This window comes from Phoxinus phoxinus, assembly GCF_949152265.1.
Source record: "Phoxinus phoxinus genome assembly, chromosome: 17".
In the NCBI taxonomy this organism is placed as follows: Eukaryota; Metazoa; Chordata; class Actinopteri; order Cypriniformes; family Leuciscidae; genus Phoxinus; species Phoxinus phoxinus.
Window position 1 is genome coordinate 13,449,746 of NC_136892.1, and position 24,668 is coordinate 13,474,413.

The following is a 24,668-nucleotide window of genomic DNA, read 5'->3' on the forward strand; positions in this document are numbered from 1 at the left end:
AAACGTTAAGGGAACATTCCATCTTATCATTTCACAAACATAATTTGTTCTCTGAACATTCTAAAAAGTATTAACAATTTAAAAAAGGTTAAGTGAGCATCAAACTAAATGTTTCAGGTAAAAGTCTTCCATAAACTATGTTTGAGAACTTTTTGAAAACATTATTAAAGACCAGATAACTTTGAACTAAAAATTTGTTCATAACTTTGAGAAAACCTTGCCACAAAGTTCTGAGAACGTTCCCTGTTAGCTAGGAGAATTTGAAAGTTTTAAAGAATTTATAGCAGGGCCGGTTCTATAATTGCATTAATCTTGCAATAATTGATCAGATTTTATTTAAATCATGATTCATAAGTAATTTTTGCAAATGCAGAATGCTTCAATAAAACGTATTTAACAGATTTTTTAAATACTTTCTCTAACGTGTCTTGAGCAAGAAAAATAAACTACTTAGTATGATGCGTCGACAGGCTGCGGTGGAATGTTGGGTTCAGAGGCTGGAGGCGGAGCCAGGGGATCCTCTGGTTAAGGTAGAGATGGTGGCCTGAAGCACCGAAGCAGATCCACACACTTCAATGCAGTAGATGAAGAGGGGCAGAAGGTTACCAGAGGAGGCGGGGCTGAGGAACTGGTAGTTAGAGGAGGCAGGAGAGGGAGGGATCACAGGAGATACAGGACGGAACCAGCGGGGAAACAGCAGAGTCAGGTCTGGTCGGGACTAGTGGGGACAGGAGAAACAGGGGAATTCCTCAAACAATAGTCCAAAAAATGTTCCAGCAACCATAGCTATCCCATCCACCGTGGTGAGGTTGTGGGCGGGGCTTTCCTTCAAGCCCTCAAACTCCACTAACCCTCCCTCTGCAGCACACAAAGTAGCGAGCTCACGCACCTGGTCAGATACACCTTGGGGATCAAGCTCCTAGGTGACGAGTCCTTCCGTCCTGTCTTCAGACTCGGCTTGTCAATCGTGGCAGGCTGAAGTCTACGCTCTGCGGTGTGCTCTCGTATCTCCAATGTGCTGGTCGTCGGTGGCGGATGGCCGGTCTCTGGAAGTACAGCCCCAGCTGGTGTGGTCCTCTGCCAGACCAATGGTGAACGGAGAGTCGTTGTTCACCACCAGCACCCACTCCACGAATGTGGCGAAAGTCATCCCTCGGACCGCCCTCCGGAATGCATGCTTTGGACCGCATGCTAAGGCTGTCGTGTCCACAGAGGGACGAGGTGAAGCCAGGGAATCCTCATGCCATGTCAGAGCTGGTAACTGAGAATCCCAAGACGGATCCGGGTTGCATGGCGGAGCCGAATGGCTGAAGGAATCCAGCAAAGGTGGGGCAGAGGAATGACTGTCTATGGTGGAGCGAACAGGAGAGGAAGGTTGGGTGTAAGACAGACTTGGGGATAGACAGGGATGGTGGTGACGAAGACAACACTGTGCTGGACAGAACCAGTGGTGATAAAGAGACGTTAGTGCAGGAGCAGACCAGTGACAGAGAAGGTTCGTGGGTGGGCTGGGTGGGCAGGGTGGGAAGAACTACTGCCATATTCCAGTCTATTAGCCATTCTTCCTCTTCCAGCTCCACTAAAACTCCCACAGGCATGAATGAAATGGCCGGGTCACACACCTGATCAAACGGGACCCTCAGGCATCTCTTTGGGGTCAGACTTTGCAGCTGGCACTGACTTCGTTACAGGCTTAGACTCAGGCATGATGTCCGTGGCAGGTAATGGCTGGGTCTCATGGTGTGCGGTGGGCTCTGGCTCCTTATCCACGGTGGGCATGGTCGCTGGGTCTGTCTCTGGGTTGGTGATGGATGGTACGTGGTGCTGGACGCTGGTGGCGGGATCCTCTTCTACCTCGTCTACAGTAAAAAAAGAACCGTAGTCCCAGAGGGCGAAGTGATGTATTCGGTTCCCCCGACACGTCTCTCTGTAGGCAAGGGCGTGGTGAGGTGGTACTTGCTTACGTCACACAGTACCATAACATCCAATAGGAAAATTACACTGCAGTAGCCACCATTCAACCTGAAGAGCACTCAACACATTCAAACGTTTTTACACCATATCTTGTAGAATTAAAACACTTTATACCCAAATGTCAAAAAATTTACTTGAATCAATGAACGGCATTAATAAAGCCCCAGTCTTACAAAAAAGTTGTTTTAGGGTTGATTTACCTTTTAATGGAGGAAAGATCCATCTTCATATCTTGTATGGTCCAGTATTATGTAGTCTAAAGAGGAAGAGGAGAGGCAGAGAAAAACAAATATAAGTCCTTATATTTAAATAAAGTAAAACAAAGTAAACTCAGGTAATCCAATGGGAAGAAACAGTAACGAGACTGCGTGTAGAACACAACACACAAACAATACCGGACACCTGAAAGGAGCACAAAGAGGAACTTAAATAAACAGTGATAATGACAATGTAACAAACAGGTCTGATGATTGAATAAGCGTCCATGGCAACTGATGACTGATGGGAAATTAGGAGCAAAGGAAACACAGGAAACAGGTAACTGATAAAGGCAAATTAAAAGTCTACGAAAACAATACTAAACACAAATTGTGACAACTTGGAAAACAACAAAGAGTGTAATATGCAGCTGCAATATTTTGCTAAGCATTACTGAGCAAAGATGAGCAAAACTATTCCATATTTCACTAGAAAAAATACATAATTTTTTATTTATATGATTTTTCATGACCTGGAAATCATCCATCCATCCATCTTTATCCGCTTATCCGGGGCCGGGTCACGGGGGCAGCAGTCTAAGCAGGGATGCCCAGACTTCCCTCTCCCTAGCCACTTCCTCTAGCTCTTCCGGGGGGACACCGAGGTGTTCCCGGGCCAGCCGGGAGACATAGTCTCTCCAGCGTGTTCTAGATCTTCCCCAGGGTCTCCTCCCGGTGGGACGCGCCCGGAACACCTTCCCGGGAAGGCGTCCAGGAGGCATCCGGAACAGATGCCCGAGCCACCTCAGCTGACCCCTCTCGATGTGGAGGAGCATGACTCTGAGAACCCTGGCATAGACTTTCCCAGGGAGGCTGAGAAGTGTGATCCCCCTCTAGTTGGAAGACACCCTCTGCTCCCCCTTCTTAAAAAGATGGACCACCCCCCGGTCTACCATCCCAGAGGCACTGTCCCCAACTGCCACGCGATGCTGCAGAGGCGTGTCAGCCAAGACAGCCCCACAACATCCAGAGACTTGAGGTACTCAGGGCGGATCTCATCCACCCCCGGTGCCTCGCCACCGAGGAGTTTCTTGACTACCTCGGTGACTTCAGCTTGGGTGATGGACGAGTCTACCTCTGAGCCCTCAGCCTTCCTCAATGGAAGACGTGACGGCGGGATTGAGGAGATCCTCGAAGTATTCCTTCTACCGTCCGACGACATCCCCAGTTGAGGTCAACAGCTGCCCAACTCCACTGTAGACATCGGTGGTAGGGCACTGCTGCCCTCTCCTGAGGCGCCGGACGGTTTGCCAGAATCTCTTCGAGACCAGCCGATAGTCCATTTCCTTGGCCTCACCGAACTCCTCCCAAGCCCGAGTTTTTGCCTCCACAACCACCCGGGCTGCAGTTCGCTTGGCCTGCCGGTACCCATCAGCTACCTCAGGAGTCCCACAAGCCAAACAGGCCCGATATGACTCCTTCTTCAGCTTGACGGCATCCTTTACTTCCTGTGTCCATCACCGGGTTCGGGGATTGCCACCTCGACAGGCACCGGAGACCTTACGGCCACAGCTCCGAGCGGCCGCTTCGACAATGGAGGTGGAGAACATAGTCCACTCGGACTCAATATCTCCAGCCTCCCTCGGGATCCGGTCGAAGCTCCACCGGAGGTGGGAGTTGAAGATCTCTCTGACAGGAGACTCGGCCAAACGTTCCCAGCAGACCCTTAGAGTACGCTTGGGTCTGCCGAGTCTGTCCAGCTTCCTCCTCCGCCATCGGATCCAACTCACCACCAGGTGGTGATCAGTTGACAGCTCCACCCCTCTCTTTACCCGAGTGTCCAAGACATACAGCCGCAGGTCAGATGAAACGACCACAAAGTGGATCATCGACCTACGGCCTAGGGTGTCCTGGTGCCACGTGTACTGATGGACACCCTTATGCTTGAACATGGTGTTCGTTATGGACAAGGTGTAACTAGCACATAAGTCCAATAACTGAACACCGCTCGGATCAGATCAGGGGGGCCGTTCCTCCCAATCACGCCCCTCCAGGTAACACTGCCGTTGCCCACGTGGGCGTTGAAGTCCCCCAGTAGAACGACAGAGTCTCCAGTTGGAGCACTTTCCAGCACCCCTCCCAGAGACTCCAAGAAGGCCGGGTACTCTGCACTGCCGTTTGGCCCGTAGGCACACACGACAGTGAGTGACCTATCCCCGACCCGTAGGCGAAGGGAAACGACCCTCTCGTTCACCGGGGTAAACTCCAACACATGGCGGCTGAGCTGGGGGTCTATAAACAAACCCACACCAGCCCGCCGCCTCTAACCATGAGCAACTCCAGAGTGGTGAAGAGTCCATCCTCTCAAGGAGTGTGGTTCCAGAGCCCAAGCCGTGCGTAGAGGTGATTCCAACTATCTCTAGTTGGAACCTCTCAACCTCACGCACAATCTCAGGCTCCTTCCCTGCCAGCGAGGTGACGTTCCACGTCCCTAGAGCTAGTTTCCGTGTCCAGGGATCGGGCTGTCGAGGCCCCCGCCTTCGACTGCCGCCCGATCCTCTCAGCACTGACCCATTACGGTCCCTCCTGTAGGTGGTGAGCCCACGGGAAGGCGGCTCCACGTCGCTCCTTCGGGAGAGGCCCACTCACTAGGCACTCGCGCACGAGCCCCAACCCTGGGCCTGGCTCCAGGGTGGGGCCCCGGCTGCGCCATACCGACGTCACGGTCCTCAATTTTATTTTTCTCATAAGTTTTTTTTTTTTTAACCACTCTTAGTCTGACCCGTCGCCTAGGACCTGTTTGCATGGGAGACCCTACCAGGGGCTTATAGCCCCGGACAACATAGCTCCTAGGGTCATTCGGGTACTCAAACCCCTCCACCACGTTAAGGTGGCAGTTCAAGGAGGGGACCTGGAAATCACAATGTTAAAATTCCCTGATATTTCCAGGACCAGTCTATTACTGTATCAATGGTTTGAACGTTTTGACTTGTGACTAGAGCACATCATGAGACAGCTGTCATTTGCTCATGTGACAGTCAGTTGCCGTCATGAGACGACAATATCTAATCTGTACAAGCATGTCTGTACTCTGTAAAAAATAATTTTACGAAGTTATAAATAAAACAAAGATTATTGGAGTATGTTTTACAAGAAAATACTACTTCAGTCTTTAAACGTAAAAAAAAAGTGAAAAAAAAATTAAACGCGTAACTTGGTGGTAATTTGTTAAAATAAACAAGCAATTTCAGAATGAAAATTGTTTGTGTGTGTGTTTGTGTACCTCAAGAGACCCATATGCAGACAGAGTCAGTCTGTCTTCTAGAGCATGCTTCTCAAACCTGTCTAATGGGGACCCTCACCATTGCACATTTTGGATGTCTTCCTCAACAGACAGAGCCAATTCAAGTTTTGCAGTCTGTACTAATGAGCTGATGAGTTGTTTTAGGTGTGTTAGATGAGGAAGAAATTCAAAATGTAAAGTGGTTATATTCAGAGGATATATAGACACGGGTTCCCAGTCTTCAGATATATATATTAGCTGTGGCGCCCTCTAGACTCCTATGTAGTGCATAACATTTTCAATGTCCTCATTTTACTATTCTAAAGCATCTAGCTAAAATCACACAGCTATCGGGCATTAGTGCTATTGGACATAAATTACTATTGTATGGTGGGTTCTGAAAGTGACCTGTTGATGAACATTGTTCATTTAAGCATCAATGACGGATCATTAAGATTCTCTCATTTATTTTGTATACTGTAATATTATATATTTAAAATGGTACAGAAATATATTTGTGATAATTTCAAGATTTTATTAATTGTCATCATTGATATAACTACCAAAAGGTTTGAATAATTGAATAACCATTAATGACTTTTTGCAGGTTGAGGCCTTGTTCTAGATATGGCGGGTTGAGTCTAACGGGGCAGGAGTAAGAATTCAAGGTTTTGTGTAGGTGGACAGCTGGAACAGTACAGGGTACACTGGACAAATAAAGTCCATTTGAGGCTTTTGAAACTACTTGCAAACATTACAAATTCTATTAGTACAATTGTGATAGCAGGAGTTAATAACATCCTGGAAACTTTGCAATAAATGGTTTTTCACTTCACAAAGTATTAGATACATATAATTACACAAAAGATGATCAAAGTTAGCTAGATATAATCTATTTATATAAGTTTGATCATTAAATAATTGTTGTTTGTTTGATCATTTTTCATGGTCAGGGAATTAACAAGTATTTTAGTGCAATGCCTTTTGTTTGTTCATTCTTTTTCATGTAATTGAAAATATGATTGATTTTGATATTGTTTATGGCACAACCTCATTTAACAAACAACTGAATTATCGTTTGTACTTTTTTTTTTTTTTTTGTGATATTACAGTTTTGGATTTCTATCATAAACTGAATAATCTCTATTCAGGTGGTGATTTGGTGGGCTCCTTGACCCAGGATCACATATATTAATATTTGCATTTAAAACTAAATGGTGACAGAAGTCAGTGGATGATGAAACATTAACCAGCAGCACAGTGTCTACTCCAGTCATCTGCTCTGGATCTACATCATTCACTCTCCCTGTATTTATCACCACTTTCCTGTCAAAATCGTAGTAAGTTTATCTTTTTTTTTTAAGAATAAATTGTCAATTGCCTAAATTTTTCATCATCGTGGCTTATTCATAAATAATCTGAAACTCAGGCGTGCACAGTATAAACAAGCTATGAGAAATGTGGAAATCTGTTTTTGCATATAGCAAATTTTGCTAAATTATCTCAAATCACTTAATTTAAAATCATAATTCATACATTATGTGAATTACATCATAAAGTGTCAACAAAAAGTTTAAAATTAGTATATTTTCAGGTGTAGCACGTGTAATCGTATGCTTTTTATGTGTTGACATGCAAATATTTCTGAAAACATCTTTTAACTTTATGAAGATATAGTAGGCAACTGACACTGAATTAAACATAAACATTGACACTTTTTTGAATTTTGCAATCAAACTGATTTTTTTATATAATTTTTTATATAAAGTATAAAATATTATATTATTAAACATTTAGTACACTGCAGTAAATACCAGGATTTCCATAAGTAACTTGCTAAAATAAAATACTCACTCAAAAAATACTCAAAATACTGTTAAATCACTGCTGGCTTGGGCATTTTTCTATTTACTCTTGTGATGTGCTATGTGTGTTTTTGTCTCTGATAAACTTTTAAAGGGTTGTCAGAAAAACAACAACACTTGGCATGCAAATTCAACAATTGAGAAGTATATATTGCATACATATATTCATGTCGCAGTGCATACCGAAAACCTAAATCACTAATTCTGTAATTACAAGAAATGACTAAATATATGCACAATGCATAATGTTGCTATATCACAATAAACATTCATGGTATACAGTTGTCGTTTAGTAAATCTTATTAAATTATTTTACATCCTTTTTGTAAAAATGTAATGTTAAATTATGATGTTCTATGACGTACTGTGCAATAGTATGTTACTAATTATTGTGGTGTAAAAACATCTGAAGATATCTGATCTGTTCTGTGTCTTCCAGGCCAAAAGTAAGAACATGAAGCACTGCCTTTTAGTGCTTATATTGCTCTGTTTCTTTAGGTTTGGACTGATGGTAAGAAACTCTCTGAGATATTAAATTATTTGTCAAATCTTGCTTATCCACATTGTTTGTTTCAAAAATTCCACTCTAGGTCTTTTAACAAGCACACAGTCTTTTTACAATATTTCCTGGCCCTCTCTTCAATCCAGGCTTTTAATGAAACAGACGATGGTAAAGGGAATTGCAATGATGTCTTAAGCCTGGAGGCTCAACGAGCAGTTGGTGGTGCAGTGGCTAAACTAGGATTGGCACTTTTAGAAAAACTGCAGTCTGGGTCTGAGCAACCGAATATAATCATATCACCTCTGAGTATTTCTCTTGCACTTGCTGAACTTGCTTTAGGTGAGCATACACAAACACAAAGAAATCATTGCCAACCAAAGGGTGATTTTATACATTTGATGTTGTTGTGTGTGTGTGTGTGTGTGTGTGTGTGTGTGTGTGTGTGTGTGTGTGTGTGTGTGTGTGTGTGTGTGTGTGTGTGCGTGCGTGCGTGTGTGTGTGTTCATTTAAAATCATTAGGTGCAAGGAACAAGACAGAAGAGAAGTTGTTGGAAATCCTTCAGGCAAAAGACATGCCGAATTTTCACGAAACCTTAAGCTGTCTCCAAGAACAACTAACTGCCAAGGCTGTCAAGATGGCTTCTCGTCTCTACCTCCTACCAGGTGAAAAACTGATGGTCTAAACCTGACATTACTGGAAGATTATTTTGAGCTTGAGGTTCAGAACAAACTATTTGCTGATGTAATATGTAAGTTTTCTTGGGGTTACTTGTGCTTTTTGTAGATTCTGTAGTTGCTTTTGTCTTTGAGAAGGTTTTAGGGTGAACCAGGACTTTGTGGACAGAGCTTTGAACCTGTACAAATCCGAACCTGCACATCTGACCTCTATTGAAGAAGTCAATCGTTGGGTGGAGGAAGCCACCAAAGGTCACATAACCAACTTTATCTCCAGTCTTCCACCTAATGTTGCTCTAATGTTGATTAACGCCATTCATTTTAAAGGTTGGTCTGCATTTAAGCTGTCATAACTTAAAAAAACATAACATGCAATATATAACAGAAGGATCAATAACATAATGCTTGTTACCGGATTTATTCATTTATTATTATTATTAGAAATACATAACAAATAAATACAGTAACTTGAATACACATTTTCTATGATGAGCATGTTTTTAATTTCAAGGTTAAAATTAAAAGTATTTTTTGGATAATGTAAAATATCAGGGTGATGCAACTGTCCTAATATCATAATGAAGAAAAGTCCTCTTTAAAAGAATGAAATTCTTGAAAAGAAACCTTATACTAATTTTATAAAATATTATTTATTGTTATTATTAATACTTCTCAAAACTTATGATACATATGATTTAATACGTCATTGTATAAAATAATATATTTTTAAATATTTTTTGAAAATTACGTTTACACTTACATGTATTCAAGATGTAAGGAAAATATATTCCCTTTTGAGAGAACTTCGACTCTGCATCATTGCATTGATGCTATGGGAACGTCTTAAGTGTGCGCCGGTGTCTGAAGCAAGTGTGAAATCACTCCAAACCTATTGGCTTACGGAGATCAGATTAGAAAGCGTAGAGAACCATCAAGACCATAAAAGGGCAAGTACGTCACGTATGAGAGTCAGACATCTGTGCCCCATGGTTCGGTTCCATGTTTGCCGGAGCAGTGCGGCAGCTTTGATCATGAAGATTGCAGGTTGAATTGGTTAAGCTGAGCTTGAGATGGGTGTTCCCCTTTCTCTTGCTCTGTCTCCCAACTCTGTGTCCCATTTTGGATCTGGACACTCTGCAAATTCTCCCGATCCAAATAGAGAACTATTAATAAAATGGAAAAAAATTAACATGTGTGCCATCATTCCTTTGCTATATAATTCGAGGGATGACGCTCACAATGTGTGTGACAAGCAAACAGTTCAGGAGTGATCCGTGAATGATATTTCCCACTGTACATATGTGCACTATGGGGAGTTTCAGTTTTAACTCCGCTCCTATTTGACTTTCTTCCCGAGGGTGGCTCAAGAGGAGGGGTTTCACTCTTGTGACCATCTGCGAGCCATAAGGGTTACGCGCCACGCTTGGTAGGGTTGTGTCGCAGGATTATCATGGTGGATGCCTCTCTTGCAAGCTGGGGTGCGGTCTTGGATGGCCATCCAGCTCATGATCTCTGGCAGGGCCCTTATCTCGTATGGCATTCAATTGCCTGGAAGATGAGGGCCATAGCAATGGAATCGCTAGGGATCGATAGGCCATATCTGAGGGACTACCATGTGTTGTTCCTGTTGGCCCCTGTTCAGGCTGGTGCAGCAGTAACTGCTCTGGACCAAGAACAGACTGCTCCCACTTGGGGCAGTCTATATTCCAGGGAATTTAAACATGGGAGCAGACATCTTGTCAAGGCACTGGCTGAGGCACAGGATCGCTCTGCTCCATGAGAGTTCTGGCGAGGGTCCGTCTGGATGGGGTACACATTCTACTAGTCGCACCTAGTATTTTGGCCGGCCTAAGTATGGTTTGTGGATTTAGTGTCTCCTGGAAAGCTCTCGGGAGATTCTGACCAGGAAGTATTTTCTGTCCCTGATTCAGGGGGACAATCTTTAACCCCCGGGCCAGAGATTTGGAAGCTGTGAGTCTGGACCCTCTGGGATACCAGCTCATAGCTTCTGATCTCTTAACTGAAGTTGTTGATACCATTCTTAACGCTAGGTCTCCCTCTACTAGGTGACTTTATGCTCATAAATGGCATCTCTTTTCATCATGGTGTGAACATGGTGTGTCATCAACCCAGTTGACTGCCCCGTTGGATCAGTACTGGAGTTTCTTCAAGAGTGTCTCATAGCAGGACTGACCCCAGCTACCCAAAAGGTGGTCTGTGGCCACTATTTTGACTTGGGACATTAACAATGATGGGGCTTCGTTGGGGAAGCATGTCCTGGTGTCCGGGTTCCTGTGAGGTGCCAGAGAGATGGGATCTCACTATTGTTTTAGAAGGGTTGTCGGATGCTCCCTTTGGAGTCATCCTCAGAGAAGCTTCTGACTCTTAAGTTGGCTCGGCTAGTAGCTATAACTTCTCTTTAGAGGGTAGGAGATATGCAGGCCCTGTCAGTTGCCTCATCTTGTCTTGATTCTGCCCATGGGCTGGTCAGGGAGATATTAAACCCTAGGCTGGACTACATTCCAAAATTGATTTCATCACTATTTCATCCTATTGTTTTTCAAGCCTTCTCCCCTCCACCACTTGACTCGTCAGAGCAGGAGAGATTGAATGGATTGTGTCCATTCTGTGCCCTTATTACTTATGTCCACCAGTCAGGCCAGTTGCATTAAAATCATCAACGGTTTGTCTGCTTTGGGGAGCGGTTTCAAATGTGGATTCTCTCGCCTCCAGGAATCAGAGCCCATTCTACTCGTGTGGCTGCCTCAAAGACATTGGCAAAAGGTGGTCTTTGGCAAACTGGTCCTCTCCGCACACATTTATCAGGTTTTATAGTGTGGATGTGAATGCGACCCCAGGATCTCAAGTCTTTTAGGGCTGATTCTTCCTTTAATGACAGTTGTGTGCTTGTGTATACTTTTCACAACCTGGGGTGCAGCCATCCTCTTACTATGCCGGCATTGGTATTAATGTTCTCAAATCGTAAATGTAATGATGCAGCATCAAAGTTCCATTTGAAAGGGAATGTCTAAGGGTTATGTATGTAACCCAATTCAAAGGAGTGTGACGCTGCATCATGTTGGCGTTTTTCAAATTCGCCTGTGTAGCTTATTCAAACAAGTAGAATCTGGGGATTCCATGACGTATATGCGCTTTTATGGTCTTGCACTATGCTTTGTCACCTGACCTCCATCGGCCAATAGGATTTGAGTGATTTCACACTTGCTTCAGCCCCGGGCTCATCTCAGGAACCGGGTTACATACGTAACCCTGAGACATTATTACTTTTTACCTTGATGGTTACACCACATGATATTTTACAGTCATTACATTTTTAAGTTTTTAAAAGCCATATGAAACAATGTCTGAGAACTTGACAGATGTTTAATTTAGATTTATTTATTTTTTTAAAGATACTATTATTATTCATTGACCCCATAAATTAAAAAGAAGTAAGTGGAAATGTAGGAGAAGGAATTCAGCTTCATGTTCAAAATAAGCAAATAAGCATGTCTTTTCTCTTAGGAGAGTGGCAATCCCGCTTTGATTCCAAGTTCACTGTAAAGGATATCTTTTACATTGACAAAAAAACCTCTGTAAAAGTGGACATGATGATGGGATCCAAATATCCACTCAGCATGTTTGTAGATAGAAAAGACGGCACACAGGTAGCTGTTTTGTCATTTTGTATCGTAATTGGAATGGATCAGTATTTTGTTTAAAATTTAGCCAAAAGCCTGTTGGTAGAGAATTTTGATTTAGTTTGATATTCATACTGCCTTTAGGTTGCAAGGTTTCCCTTTCAAGGAAATATGAGTCTTCTGGTGGTAATGCCAATGCCAGTGCATGGAAATCTGTCAAATGCGGCTGCCAAGCTCAACATATCGGACCTGTATAAACAGTTTCAAAGTGAGAAGTCCATGCATGTGAAACTACCCAAATTCAAACTTGAGTTCAAGCAGGATCTGCAACAAGCACTCACAAGCATGGGTAAGATAAAAAAGAGCTAAATCTACATGTTCTCGTTTGACATTTGCTAAAATTTGCTCTTATAAGGCGATGTCCTTTGGTCTACATGAAGTCGAACAATGTTGTTGTGAAGTGAGGGTTAATAATTCAGTAAAACAGAACTGTCACCCACACTCATCTATTTCTTTTAGGTCTGGGTTTGCTGTTTACTGGGCCTGATTTATCCAGAATCTCACCAGGTGCATTAGTGGTTTCGGGTGTACAACATGCCTCAAACATGGAGCTGAGCGAGGAGGGGGCTGAAGCTTCAGCTGCGACCGCTGTCACTCTAGTACGTACCGTTCCTACTTTTGCAGTCAACATGCCGTTCATCTTCGCACTGGTGGATGATACCTCTTACACGCCTCTCTTCCTGGGTATTGTTACCAACCCTAACCCTGGAGCGACAACGGAACAAAGTGATGACCCAAAAACTGAAACTGAAAGCAGCATGAAGCCAAGCAAAGTGCCCCTGAGCGATGGGACACTAAATGATGGTCCACATAGGGAAAATATGCTAAGTTACATGTTAAATATGTGGAAGGACACAGTTCCTCAGCAGTTCCTTGGACATCAGGAGATGGAGGATGGGAACTAATGAGAGGATGGATCTGTCCATATTACAGAACATATTTTGACAACTGTAATGTGAAATTCAGGGTGTTGCTGTTCATGGTCTGCCCTATGATTGATGGATGCCATTTTGAGTTTGAATTAAAATGTGGCTGTTCAATGGCATCTACCCTGACTAAGGTTTATGTAAGGGATAATGTAGTCAGTCAGTCACTACTGCAAAATAACCTCAGACAGGGTGATCAGGAGCCCAACATGGGTTCATTTTGCAATAATGACTGCGTATACATTTTCTCAGGTATTGCATGGCTGTTTGCCAAATAAATAAATATATGGACATAAAAAATTTATTTGAGTTGAAATTATTTTATAGTGTGTTGACAAACTGGCAAAAGGCCATTATTTCGATGTATTTTACCACTAAGTGCCACAATTGACCAATCAGAAGGGACCTGTGCAAATGCATCTAAACCTGGTATAACCCAATCCCCCTCTAATTATTAAACGTGCAGATAAACAATTGCACATATAATTACTGCAAATCTGCAAAATCTGCACAAAAAAGAATGCATCAAACAGATGCTTGACAAATGCATTCACAACCAACTATATTATTGAACTTTAATACATAAAGTAATACATGATGATTTTCATTCAACTTTTGACCTGCAACAATAGAATAATGACAAACAAATAAAAACACATTTTAAACACACCTTTTAACACCTTTTACACGACACTGTTTTTTTCATGGCCATTGGTTAAAAAAATAAATAAATCAGTTGTCAGAAAAATAAAAACACCATTTTAATAAAAAAAATAAAAAAATGCAGTCCTCCTGCTGTTCTCTTGTATATATGTGGGCTTCTAGGTCGCTAGCACCTTTATTTAACACTGACACGTAGATGTGCTTTGAGTTTGCAGGTAATTATGCATTTTGCTTCACAAGGATCCCGGCCGAGACGAAAACACAGGAATTTCCTCTATAAATCGTCTGTGAATTTACTTTTCTTTCTTTTTTTTCAGGAGCCATGTGCCACTGTTGACAAGGAAGCCATGGTGGCGCTGAGGGTAACTGAATGCAGTTTGACCAAGTTTGAGTTACGTACATGACCGACCGACCAATGGTGGCGTGCGAGAAGGCGGGACCTAACGCAATGCTAATACGCACATCTCATCAACCCGATTGTTTAGCGTTCATGTAAACACTACATTCAGATTCATCAATCGGAATGAATTAAGTCCGAATGAATTTATGTTCAGTAAACATAATTAATGGCGACTGTAGAAAGCAATTAGCCGAATCCCGGACATTTTGGTAGATCTAGTCTAAAAATAGGAAATGTCCGAGAAAAAGAAGATGTGGTCACCCTTGTGGCTCATTTGCGTGTTGTGGCTCATTTCCGTTGTGTTGTGTATTCATTTATGTTGTGTATTCATTTCGTTGTGAGCTTATGTTTGCTTTTTAAATATGTTTGTGTTAATGTCCACTACTGGGCCATCGTAATCCTCACCACTATCTCCTCAAAAGTTTCAGACCACCTTCTAGCGTCAGCAAAGGGCGGGATTCTTCTTCACTGAAACACTGCTGTGCTGACCCGCTCGAGCACAGTTGGCGAAGACAGCTGTGAGCTGAGAATCTGCACGAGACGACAGTGAAGTAGAAAACAGGTCAGACCATTTACGTGTTGTAATCTTAGAAATATCTAAGAACAGTTATTTCATATTTTAAAATATTTATATTGCTTTATTGTAGCGGCAGAGTTCTCTTCTTTAATAGGACTGTTCTGGTTGTTTGTTCATTCAGCATATTGTAAACAAAACATCTCGTTTGCTTGTGGGGATAGGAATCTTCTGTAAAAAGAGAAAGAGTGTAAAAAACTGATATAGTCTATAATTTTCATATCTTTCCTCCTAAAGCCCCCTCCCCCCTTGATGATTATTAAATATATATATTTTACTGCATGCAAAGTTTCACAAATATGTCTTTTTCAGATTGTAGGCGTGGAATGTGAAGCTCAGCCCAGTGGATATGGAGTAAAGCTCTGCTCTTTTACTGCGTGGCAGATGCAGTGAGGGAGCCATTTAGATGTGAAAATATTAGTGTTAGGATTTTTTTTTTTTAATGGCAACCAGATGTGCTGAAGGAACATGGGAAAGTTTTAGGCCTTGTTGGAAACCGTTGCAGGAACAATTCTTGAACCTGTTCCTAAAGTTAAAAGTTGTATGCAAAGGAAGGGGTGTTAACTTATATTTTCCGTTTTATTGCAAATGGAGATCATAAATCATATAGATCATAAAAAATTAATTTAGTCCAAATAATTTTAGGAATAAAGAAAGATTATTTTGAATGGATCTGGTATTTAGTAGATTATATTTATTATTATTCGGTCAATCTGTTTACAACACAAATCAGTTTATCTAATCCAAGTTTTTTTTATGTACTGCTAAAAAAAATAGGTTGGTGTCAAGAGTTTTTTTTTTTTTTTTCAGATCATAAGCAACAAGATATGTCACAAAACATGGAGTTGCCATCACTGATTCACAGCTTCTATCTTTGTATTTATCAGGATGAGGAAGGTAGTCCTGCTGTTTGGTTTATGGAGTCTTCTCTCCCTCTCACATGCTCAGTTGGTAAGTACTTCATGAGTCCTCAGCTTTCTCTTCTTATGTCATTCGACTGTCTGTAACTGTCCAATCCTGCTACAGACAGATAGAGCGGAGCCTGAAGGTGAGGAAGAGGTGGTTGACCTTTTTACCACACCACGCACCAAGCTGGCTGCCGCAACCTCTGATTTTGGCTACAACCTGTTCCGTCAGTTGGCAGCACGTGACCCCAAGGCCAGCGTCTTCCTGTCCCCCATGAGTATCTCAGCAGCATTCACGCAGCTTTCAATGGGTGAGGCTCTGCTCCACTATGGAAGGTTATGCATTTCTTACCCAATTTTTAAGGCTTGAGTTCAGCAATCTTAAATTTGGTATTATCTGTCATAGGGGCATCTGAACGGGCAGAGAAACAGATTTACAGGGCCCTCCGCTATCACACCCTGCAAGACAGTCAGCTCCATGACACGCTGAGAGACCTTCTCTCCTCACTCAGGGCACCTACCAAGGGCTTCAAGTCAGCAGAACGGATCCTTTTGGCTAGAAGTGGGTGTTTGTCATTTTGAAATGGGTGTATTTGTTCAAGAGTACACAGCATTTTGGTGCCAAGTAAACAAAAACAAATCTAAGATTACAAGAATAAAGTCATAATATTTTGAGAACAAATTTAAAATTACACAAATAAAACAATATGGGAATAAAATCGTAGCGATACAAGAATAAAGTCATAATATTTTGAAAATTAAGTCATAGCATTGTGAGATTGACATTTTTAATATTTAATATATTTTTAGAATATAGTCAGACTTATTAGTATTATAGATATAATTAGTATTATATCAAAGTCATAGAAATACAAGAAATCTATTCATGTAAGTCTTAGCCATATGAAATTTAAGTTGTAATATTTTGAGAATAAAGAAAAAATCTAACCATTGTGAGATTCAAGTCAAAATTACGAGAATAAAGTTGTACCAATACGAGAATAAAGTATTTAATTTATTTATTAGCGACTTTATTCTCATAATTTAAACTCTATTCTAAAAAAAATTACGACTTTACTCTTGTAATCTTAATTTTTTTATGTGACCCTAACGTGTTGTTGTACAAGAGAGAGAGAAGAGATGTACATGTGTTCTTTCATCCCTGTGTGTTTCAGAACTCCGTCTCAAGCTGGAATACCTCAACAGTGTAGAGAAGCAATATGGGGTCCGGCCTCAAACTCTTGTCGGTGGAGCGCGGGACCTCAAGACTGTTAATGATTGGTTTAAACAGCAGACTGGTGGAAAAGTGGAACAAGTTGTTCCTTCCCCTCTTTCTCGTAAAACAGCTGTGCTGCCTGTGGGAGCAGCCTCCTTCAATGGTAAATGGGCTCTGATTCTTTCTCCTGCTATTTTATATGTCTCATAGAGTATGTACTTTAACAGAGACAGTATAAGGGGGAGGAGATGGACCACTCATAGCAAAATGAATGTGAGCATGAAAATGTGCAGTGCATATTAACTTGGCCAACCTAAAAAAATACCCTTTTTAATTGAGAGCTATGGTTTATTGTGACTTTGGTGACATTGCTGTGACATTTATACAATGTTATTGAAAATTAATCTTTACTAAGTGTTTGAGATTTATGTCTTTCTCCCAGCAGTGATATGAGTGCGTTTTATTGACTCTTTTTGCAGGTAAATGGATAACTAGGTTCAGCAAAGGTAATAAGATGGAGAACTTCCAAAGAGATGGAGAAGCGCCAACTCTCATTCCCATGATGGAGCAGGAGAATTACCCAGTGAAGATGGGTATTGACCCTGACCTTGGCTGCACGGTATCAGTACCTGTTGTATTATGCATGTACTATTTGTCAGTGGTTGGTGGAAGAGTGTTCAAAAAAGAGCAGGATCTAAGCACAGCAGTTATTTTATTAAACACAAACTCAAAATAACAAGATACTCAGAAAACTCTGGACTGGAAAAACATGAATAGAACAACCAACAATATCCGACAAGAACAGACAATGAACTGAACAAAACACAAGGTTTAAAATAGAGCAAACTAATCAATCAATGAAACAAGCCACAGGTGTATAACTTAATCAATCAATGCGAAACCAACTGAACTTCTGAAACCCGTGTCAAACCCACCCAAAACAGAAACCATAGAAACAAAGAAATACGGATTACCCCAACACTATTATTATATTACAGAATTCTCACTCATCAAGGCTGCAGTTATTTGATCAAAATTACAGTAAAAACTACAGTCATATAATTTCAGTAATATTAAGAAATATTATTACAATTTAAAATGTGCAATTTTAAAATGTGATTTATTCTTGTAACGGCAAAGCTTAATTTTCAGCAGCCATTACTCCAGTATTCCGTGTGACATGATCCTTCAGAAATCTAACATGCTCAATTATTATCAATTATTATTGGTGCTCAATTATTAATTATGGATTTTATTATTATCTCAATGTTGATTTTTAAAAAATTTTTGTGTGTGTGCTGCCTAATATTTTTGTGAAAAACGAATACATTTTTTTCTTGGATGAATAGAGAAGTTTATTTGAAATATAAATGTTTTGTAAAATTATAAATGTGTTTACTGTCACTTTTGATCAATTTATTGAGTCCTTACTGAATGAAAGTATTTTTTTCTTAAAAAAAAAATCTTACCCTAAACTTTTAAATGGTAATATATCATGGTTTCCACAAAAATATTAAGTAGCTCTATCTATCTATCTATCTATCTATCTATCTATCTATCTATCTATCTATCTATCTATCTATCTATCTATCTATCTATCTATCTATCTATCTATCTATCTATCTATCTATCTATCTATCTATCTACCAATCTATCTATCTATCTGTGTAATATATAATAATAACGAATATATAATATAATACATCATGAAAGGTAGATGTAGACCAGTACCAATGCAATAAGGTTTCCACACATTCCAAACAACTACACACAAACATCACACAATTGTATTGTGAACATGCCACATTTGAACATGTGAAAATATGAAAATGATTGTACTGCTGCTAGGGTTGAAGGCAGTATTTTTGGTGGATAACAAGTAAAAAAAATTGGTCTGTTCCTCACAATAAGCTATTGTATGACTTCAGAAGACTTGGAATACACAGCACAAATAATAGTAGCATTGATGATATCTATTTATAAAGTTCTGTCATGAAATTCTAGATGGCGCAGGCTGATGGGTCCTTAACTCAATCTGCTTGCAATCACATCGTTCTCTATAGGGCACAGCTGATTGGTTCCTGCTGTATCAGTAGCCAATGGGCTTGCTGCTCTACCTTCAAATACTGGTCAGCATTTTCTGTAGCAGTTGCAGCGTGCTTTCAGAAATCCTCTGAATTTCATCATCTAAGATAAGTGAACGGTCTTTCTTATGCTATATCGCCATGCATATTGCGTGGTCTGCTTTATTAATTACTTATTAAGTAACCATACACAAGGTTTAAAATCATCTATCATTTTAATAGTCCTGTTTTTTAATGCTTAGAGTGAATTTTTTAGCAAGTAAGCAGCTGTCAAAGCATTGCTGGCATGTGAACTTGTAAAGTGAAATAGCAAATTCAAATAGCAATGTTAGCAAATATGTAAGCTACTGGGGTCAGGGGTATAGTGGGGGCCAAAAAATTTATTTTGCCTATGTCACAATATGAGGTAAATTCGGCCCTAATCATGAGTAATGCCCTCATGTTCATTCATTCATTGATCTAATGACATATTCATTATTGCTAATAATGCCATAAACTAATCTGCAGAATGGAGTGTTTTATAGCGCTAATAGGAGTGGTTGTCACAAGCGGTTGCCAATAATGTGAGGAAAGGATCTGGGTGCAGCAGTAAACTGTTTCTTCAAACAAATCACTAGAAACAAAATACTTTTCTAATAAACATGATTAGAACAACCGGTTAAAATGCAACATAAACTGACAACGGAAAGAAACACAGAGCTTAAATACCTAAGCAAACTAATCAAGAAAACGAGACTGAATCTGAAGCTATCAAGGAGAAACCAAGGTACCGTAACTGAACAGCACATGAAATTGATTGAAAACAAATCAACAAAAGCAGCAATAACGGCGATAATAAAATAAATAAAAAAACAGCCTGCATCTGCTATAACTCCTTTTGTGTTCCATTGATAAGGTCATACAACATGTATGAGAGCACATATGTCAGAATTGGAAATGGAGTTTCTATTTTTATGGAATACGGCAGTATTTATTATATTATGATGATTATCCCTGTACGTTACTTTTTAAAATGCCCTTGCAATCTTTCATTTTAGTAACTCCCCTCCCTCTTGCAACAAACTCCCTTCTCTTGACTTGTTTGCAATCAGAAATATACACTGCCCAGAGAAAGAATGTGACTGTGAAAGAATGAATGGTTGGGAGGGAGCATGAAGAATCATTTTCACACATGAGTCCAGACCTTAAAATCATTGAAAGTCTTTGGGATGTGCTGGAGAAGACTTTACAGAGTGCTTGACTCTTGCATTGTCAATACAAGATCTTGACCAAAAATTGATTAAAAAAAAACGTCAACTTTTTATTTCCATCAAGAGGTGCATACATTTTTGGCCAAGATCTTGTTAGGGTTAAAATAAATGTCCCCACAAATATAACATGCTATAAACAAAATTCATAGTAATAATGACCCTGTTATAGACTCTTAAGTATTTGCCTATTTAAATCCAAAAAGCTTTTTTTTTTTTTTTTGGCCAGTAAGAGGCCAGGTGTTGCTTTTTTAATTATAAACAGCAGTAAATACTCTTGAGTTAAATTGGCTGATACCTTTGCCTTTTTGTAAGCCTAAGGAAGGTCAGTTGACCTTAACATAGTAATGATGCAAGTTTGAGTAGTACTGTATGTGGGATCTATGCTTTTTTATTTATTTGCTATGTGTTTCTCTCATACAGATAGCCCAGGTTCCTATGGAGGATGGAGTGAGCATGTATTTCTTCTTGACTGATGAGGTGACTCAGAATCTGACTCTAATAGAGGAAGCACTTACAGCTGAATTTGTCCAGGACCTCTCCAATACCCTCCATGCAGTGCAGGTGCTGCTTACTCTTCCTGTTATCAAACTCAGCTACAGGACTGACCTGCTGCCTTCCCTCTCTGACCTGGGTGAGACACAACCACCATTCCACAGTTTTCGCCAGCTAATCAGTTTGTTTTCTAATCAAATTGTTACTGTAAATAGTTACTATAATTTTCCTTTTTTTCAGGTCTGTCTGAATGGTTGGCAGAGACAGACCTTATCAAAATCACCAGTCAGCCAGTCAAGTTAAATGGCGTCCAACATAAGGTTGTCATGGAGACGGCTCCAGAGGGTGCAGAGTATGCCAGCACCACCCCCACTGCCAAAGGCCAATCGCTGGCTCTAACGTATCGCGTAGACCGGCCTTTCCTCTTTCTAGTCAGGGATGAGCCATCAGGGGCACTTCTTTTCATTGGGAAAGTGCTGAACCCAAGTGACTTGAAAAGGGTATGAGAAAGACGCATACATTCATAAAAACAAAACAAATGAGAGACCACCGACTTTATATGAGCTCATTTTAGCCCAAATGTATTAACAAGAAATAAATATTTTGCATTTTAGCCCAAATCTATTAACAAGAAATAAATATTTTGCATATCTTACATGGGCATTTGGAGCAAACACCATCAATACAAACTCAAACATTAGGGGCTTTCGCACCGGGTAGTTCTAGAAACTTAGTTCCGGTAGTTTTGGGCCCTATTCCGAAGTAGGCTTAATTTGTTCTTCCAAAATGAGTTCCTAGAACTAAAATCGTTCCTAGTTCCTGCCGTGTGAACGCGCCAAAATCCGGGTACTTCCGCTAATAGTTCTAGGAACTGTGAAAAGGTTCCTCCGGTGCGAAAGCCCTTATTAGTACGTGTACACATTCACAGTCAAGCTATACTTATGATGTTATGGTCCATTTGTGCTTTTCATTAAGGATATTTTATCGATAGACTCAGATGTTCTGGATCTTAGCCATGCAATTTAAATGATAAGGACTTGACGCTCATACATCTGACTAACTTTTCACACGTTAGAAAAAAAAATCCTCGGGTATTAACAGCTGCTATGTTGTTTATGAAATTGAGTATGCATCTCAAAAGCATGTTGTAATGGCAATCATCTTTTGTATAACATTTTATTGAGTGTTCGATACATTGACTTATGACTTTAATTAGCAGTTCCTCAGCAAGAGGATGTCCCATATGTACATTTACTACCAGCAAGATAATACTCGATGTGTATTGTATGTTGGCTAAAATAAAACAAGTAAATAAAACAAAAAAAACACTTGCAATCAGTGTCTTCTTGTCCCTTGAATTTTGTTTATTCAAATTCTTATAACAAGTAAAACGATAGATAGATAGATAGATAGATAGATAGATAGATAGATAGATAGATAGATAGATAGATAGATAGACAACCTTAATACAGATTAATACTGGCTTCACACTCAAAACATGTTGAACTGTGATTTGAATTGGAAAGACTGAAAGAGGAACTTACTGAATTGCAGCCATCACAATTTTTTGAAGACCTTGCAAGTCAGCTTCATTTTGAAGACTTCATTTGGTCTGAAATAGAGGATGGATACCCGACCCGAGCCCGATGGGCCTGGCCGGGTTCGGACAGATATTTAGAAATTATGTTCGTGTTCGGGTCGGGCTCGGTCACATCAGCGCGATAAGGCATTGAATATTTTTTTTATTTAAAACAGCTTATTATGTAGGTAGCCAATGTGCCTGATGCTTTTGCTCGATGCAAACATTCGTTTTTCTAATTAAAATAAATTTAAAATATTTCCACAACATCTGTTTTCCTGTGTTTCGGAAATTTGTTTATGTAGCCGTGACAACGAAACACGTGCATGCGCGCCTGTGTTAAGTGCGCTTGTTGCTTCGTGCGCACAGATGCGCTCATCCTGTTGACATTTCCGAATGCCTTCCTACAGTTGCTTAATAAAAGCTTTCCACACAAACAAACATACATGTGTCATTAGTATGAGAAAAAAATGGGATTTTAACTGTCGGTCTCGGGTCGGGCTCGGACATAAATATCTTTATACCTGTCGGGCTCGGGACGGGTTCTGTTACTGCTCTGTAGGACGCGGGTCGGGCTCGGACAGAAAAATTCGGCCCGATCCGCACTCTAGCTTGAACACAAAGTCTGAGTTCTATTCATTTATTAGTTGTCATGGTTTATTACTATGCTAATTAGTTCTCACCTGTTCCTTGTTCTGTTAATCATCATCATCCTGTGTATTGAAGTTTCTTCAGTTCATTGTCTTGGGTTAATATTACATTGTAAATTATAGTAGCCTAGTCTTGTTCCCTTTCATAGTCACTACGAGTTACGAATGGAGTTTCGCTTAGAAAGCCTATCATCTTCGAGAATTTAAAAAGGAGCCAATGGTAAAGAAATGGCATGGGTCTGCGGAATTTGCATATCGTAACTTTGCCTTACCTCGTGGGTATATAAGGAAGGGGGTATGATACGCCTGCAACATGCAGATCTGTTTTTGCTTCGGAGCCAAGAGCATTCTTCACTCCACAAGCCATTCTGAGATCATCTCTTTTCACGCTCCAAGATGAGTAACTCTTCAGGTGTGTGACGGCGATTTCCAGCGAGCTTCACATTGCCTGCCGATCTGCGCAGTGGTCTGCCAGTCATGTGTCTGAGTGTGTCTTCAACACTGCTGTTTGAGTTTTATCCTCTCTAAAAGAGCCGCACGCGGGGCATCTTTTTAAAGGCGGCACGCCCATGTATTTCTGGGTGCGATACACAGATTAAATCAGCTGATGGGCACAGTCTGGGGTGTTTGGCCAAACGCACAGACAGTATTTGTGGATGCGTCATGTTCTCATTGCGGGAACATGACCATCGCAATGTCGCGATCGAGACTCAATGATCTCCGTGGAGGTAAAGTCCCCTCATCCACACCTCGATCTATTCTCTCCACGAGAGGGGATACTTTGGGTGGTGGCCAGGGTGATCTGAGCCTGCTGTGTTGGAACAAACCCGACGAATTATCCACACACACCTCTCTTTCCATGCTTTCCAGCACCATGCTTTCCCGGGCAGTCACGAGCATCAGGCTTGTGTGGGACCCTCCACCATGTCCCGAGCGCTTAAGGCTTTCGATCGGTTTTTGGGGACGCCCCAGCACCCGTCGGCCCACCCCCAATTCCTTTCTTCTCGGAAGTGCATGAAGAAGTCATGAGATTGTGGAAGTCTCCCTTGACGTCCCACGACTACTCAGCGACCTCTTCCGCCTTCTCTGCCCTCGCTGAGGTCGCGGCCAGTGGGTACACTGGGGTTCCCCCCGTGGCAACACAACTGTGTCCCCACAGCTCCTCCACTGGCATGGTGACCCTAAGTAACCCCCCCCCCCCCCCCCCCCCCCCCCCTTTGAGCAGGCACTAATTGCATATTTCCACTGAGATATGCTTCCCAGTGTACCTTGGTATTCCTGTGTTAAGTAGGAGTCCTTCGTCCGTGCTAGTCTCACGATAGGGAGTTTAGACTTACGCAGGGCACTGAAAGACAGCCGAGGTGGCGTGATTAGACTGGGAACCACATTCATCATCACTGACATAACTCGTAGTGATTACGAAAGGGAATGTCTCAGTTACCTATTTAACCCTCGTTCCCTGAGTAGGGAACGGAGACGTTACGTCTCCCTGCCCACTTCCGCTGTACCGCTGGAAACTCCTGAGTTCAGTCTCGACTCCTCAGCAAAGAAACATCTGCATGTTGCCGGCGTACTTCCTTATATACCCATGAGGTAAGGTGGAGTTAAGCTATGCAAATTCCGCAGACCCATGGCATTTATTTTCCATTGGCTCATTTTTAAATTCTCGAAGATAAGCTTTATAAGCGAAACCCCATTCGTCGTCACTGACGTAACGTCTCCGTTCCCTACT

General features: G+C 41.2%; 2 protein-coding genes across 2 annotated transcripts; both read left to right on the forward strand.

Moving 5' to 3' along the window:
- Positions 1-6,669: 6,669 nt before the first annotated feature.
- serpinf2a (serpin peptidase inhibitor, clade F (alpha-2 antiplasmin, pigment epithelium derived factor), member 2a) lies at positions 6,670-13,423 on the forward strand. Its single transcript, XM_079585847.1, has 8 exons — positions 6,670-6,794; positions 7,759-7,830; positions 7,968-8,160; positions 8,341-8,484; positions 8,635-8,823; positions 12,022-12,164; positions 12,282-12,486; positions 12,657-13,423. Exons 2-8 carry the CDS (start codon positions 7,774-7,776, stop codon positions 13,100-13,102), a joined length of 1,377 nt encoding a protein of 458 aa, XP_079441973.1. The 5' UTR covers positions 6,670-6,794; positions 7,759-7,773; the 3' UTR covers positions 13,103-13,423.
- An 838-nt stretch (positions 13,424-14,261) lies between these two features.
- Positions 14,262-22,048, forward strand: serpinf1 (serpin peptidase inhibitor, clade F (alpha-2 antiplasmin, pigment epithelium derived factor), member 1). Its single transcript, XM_079585699.1, has 8 exons — positions 14,262-14,748; positions 15,648-15,711; positions 15,787-15,976; positions 16,072-16,227; positions 16,841-17,044; positions 17,361-17,500; positions 20,636-20,846; positions 20,948-22,048. Exons 2-8 carry the CDS (start codon positions 15,649-15,651, stop codon positions 21,211-21,213), a joined length of 1,230 nt encoding a protein of 409 aa, XP_079441825.1. The 5' UTR covers positions 14,262-14,748; position 15,648; the 3' UTR covers positions 21,214-22,048.
- Positions 22,049-24,668: the final 2,620 nt, after the last annotated feature.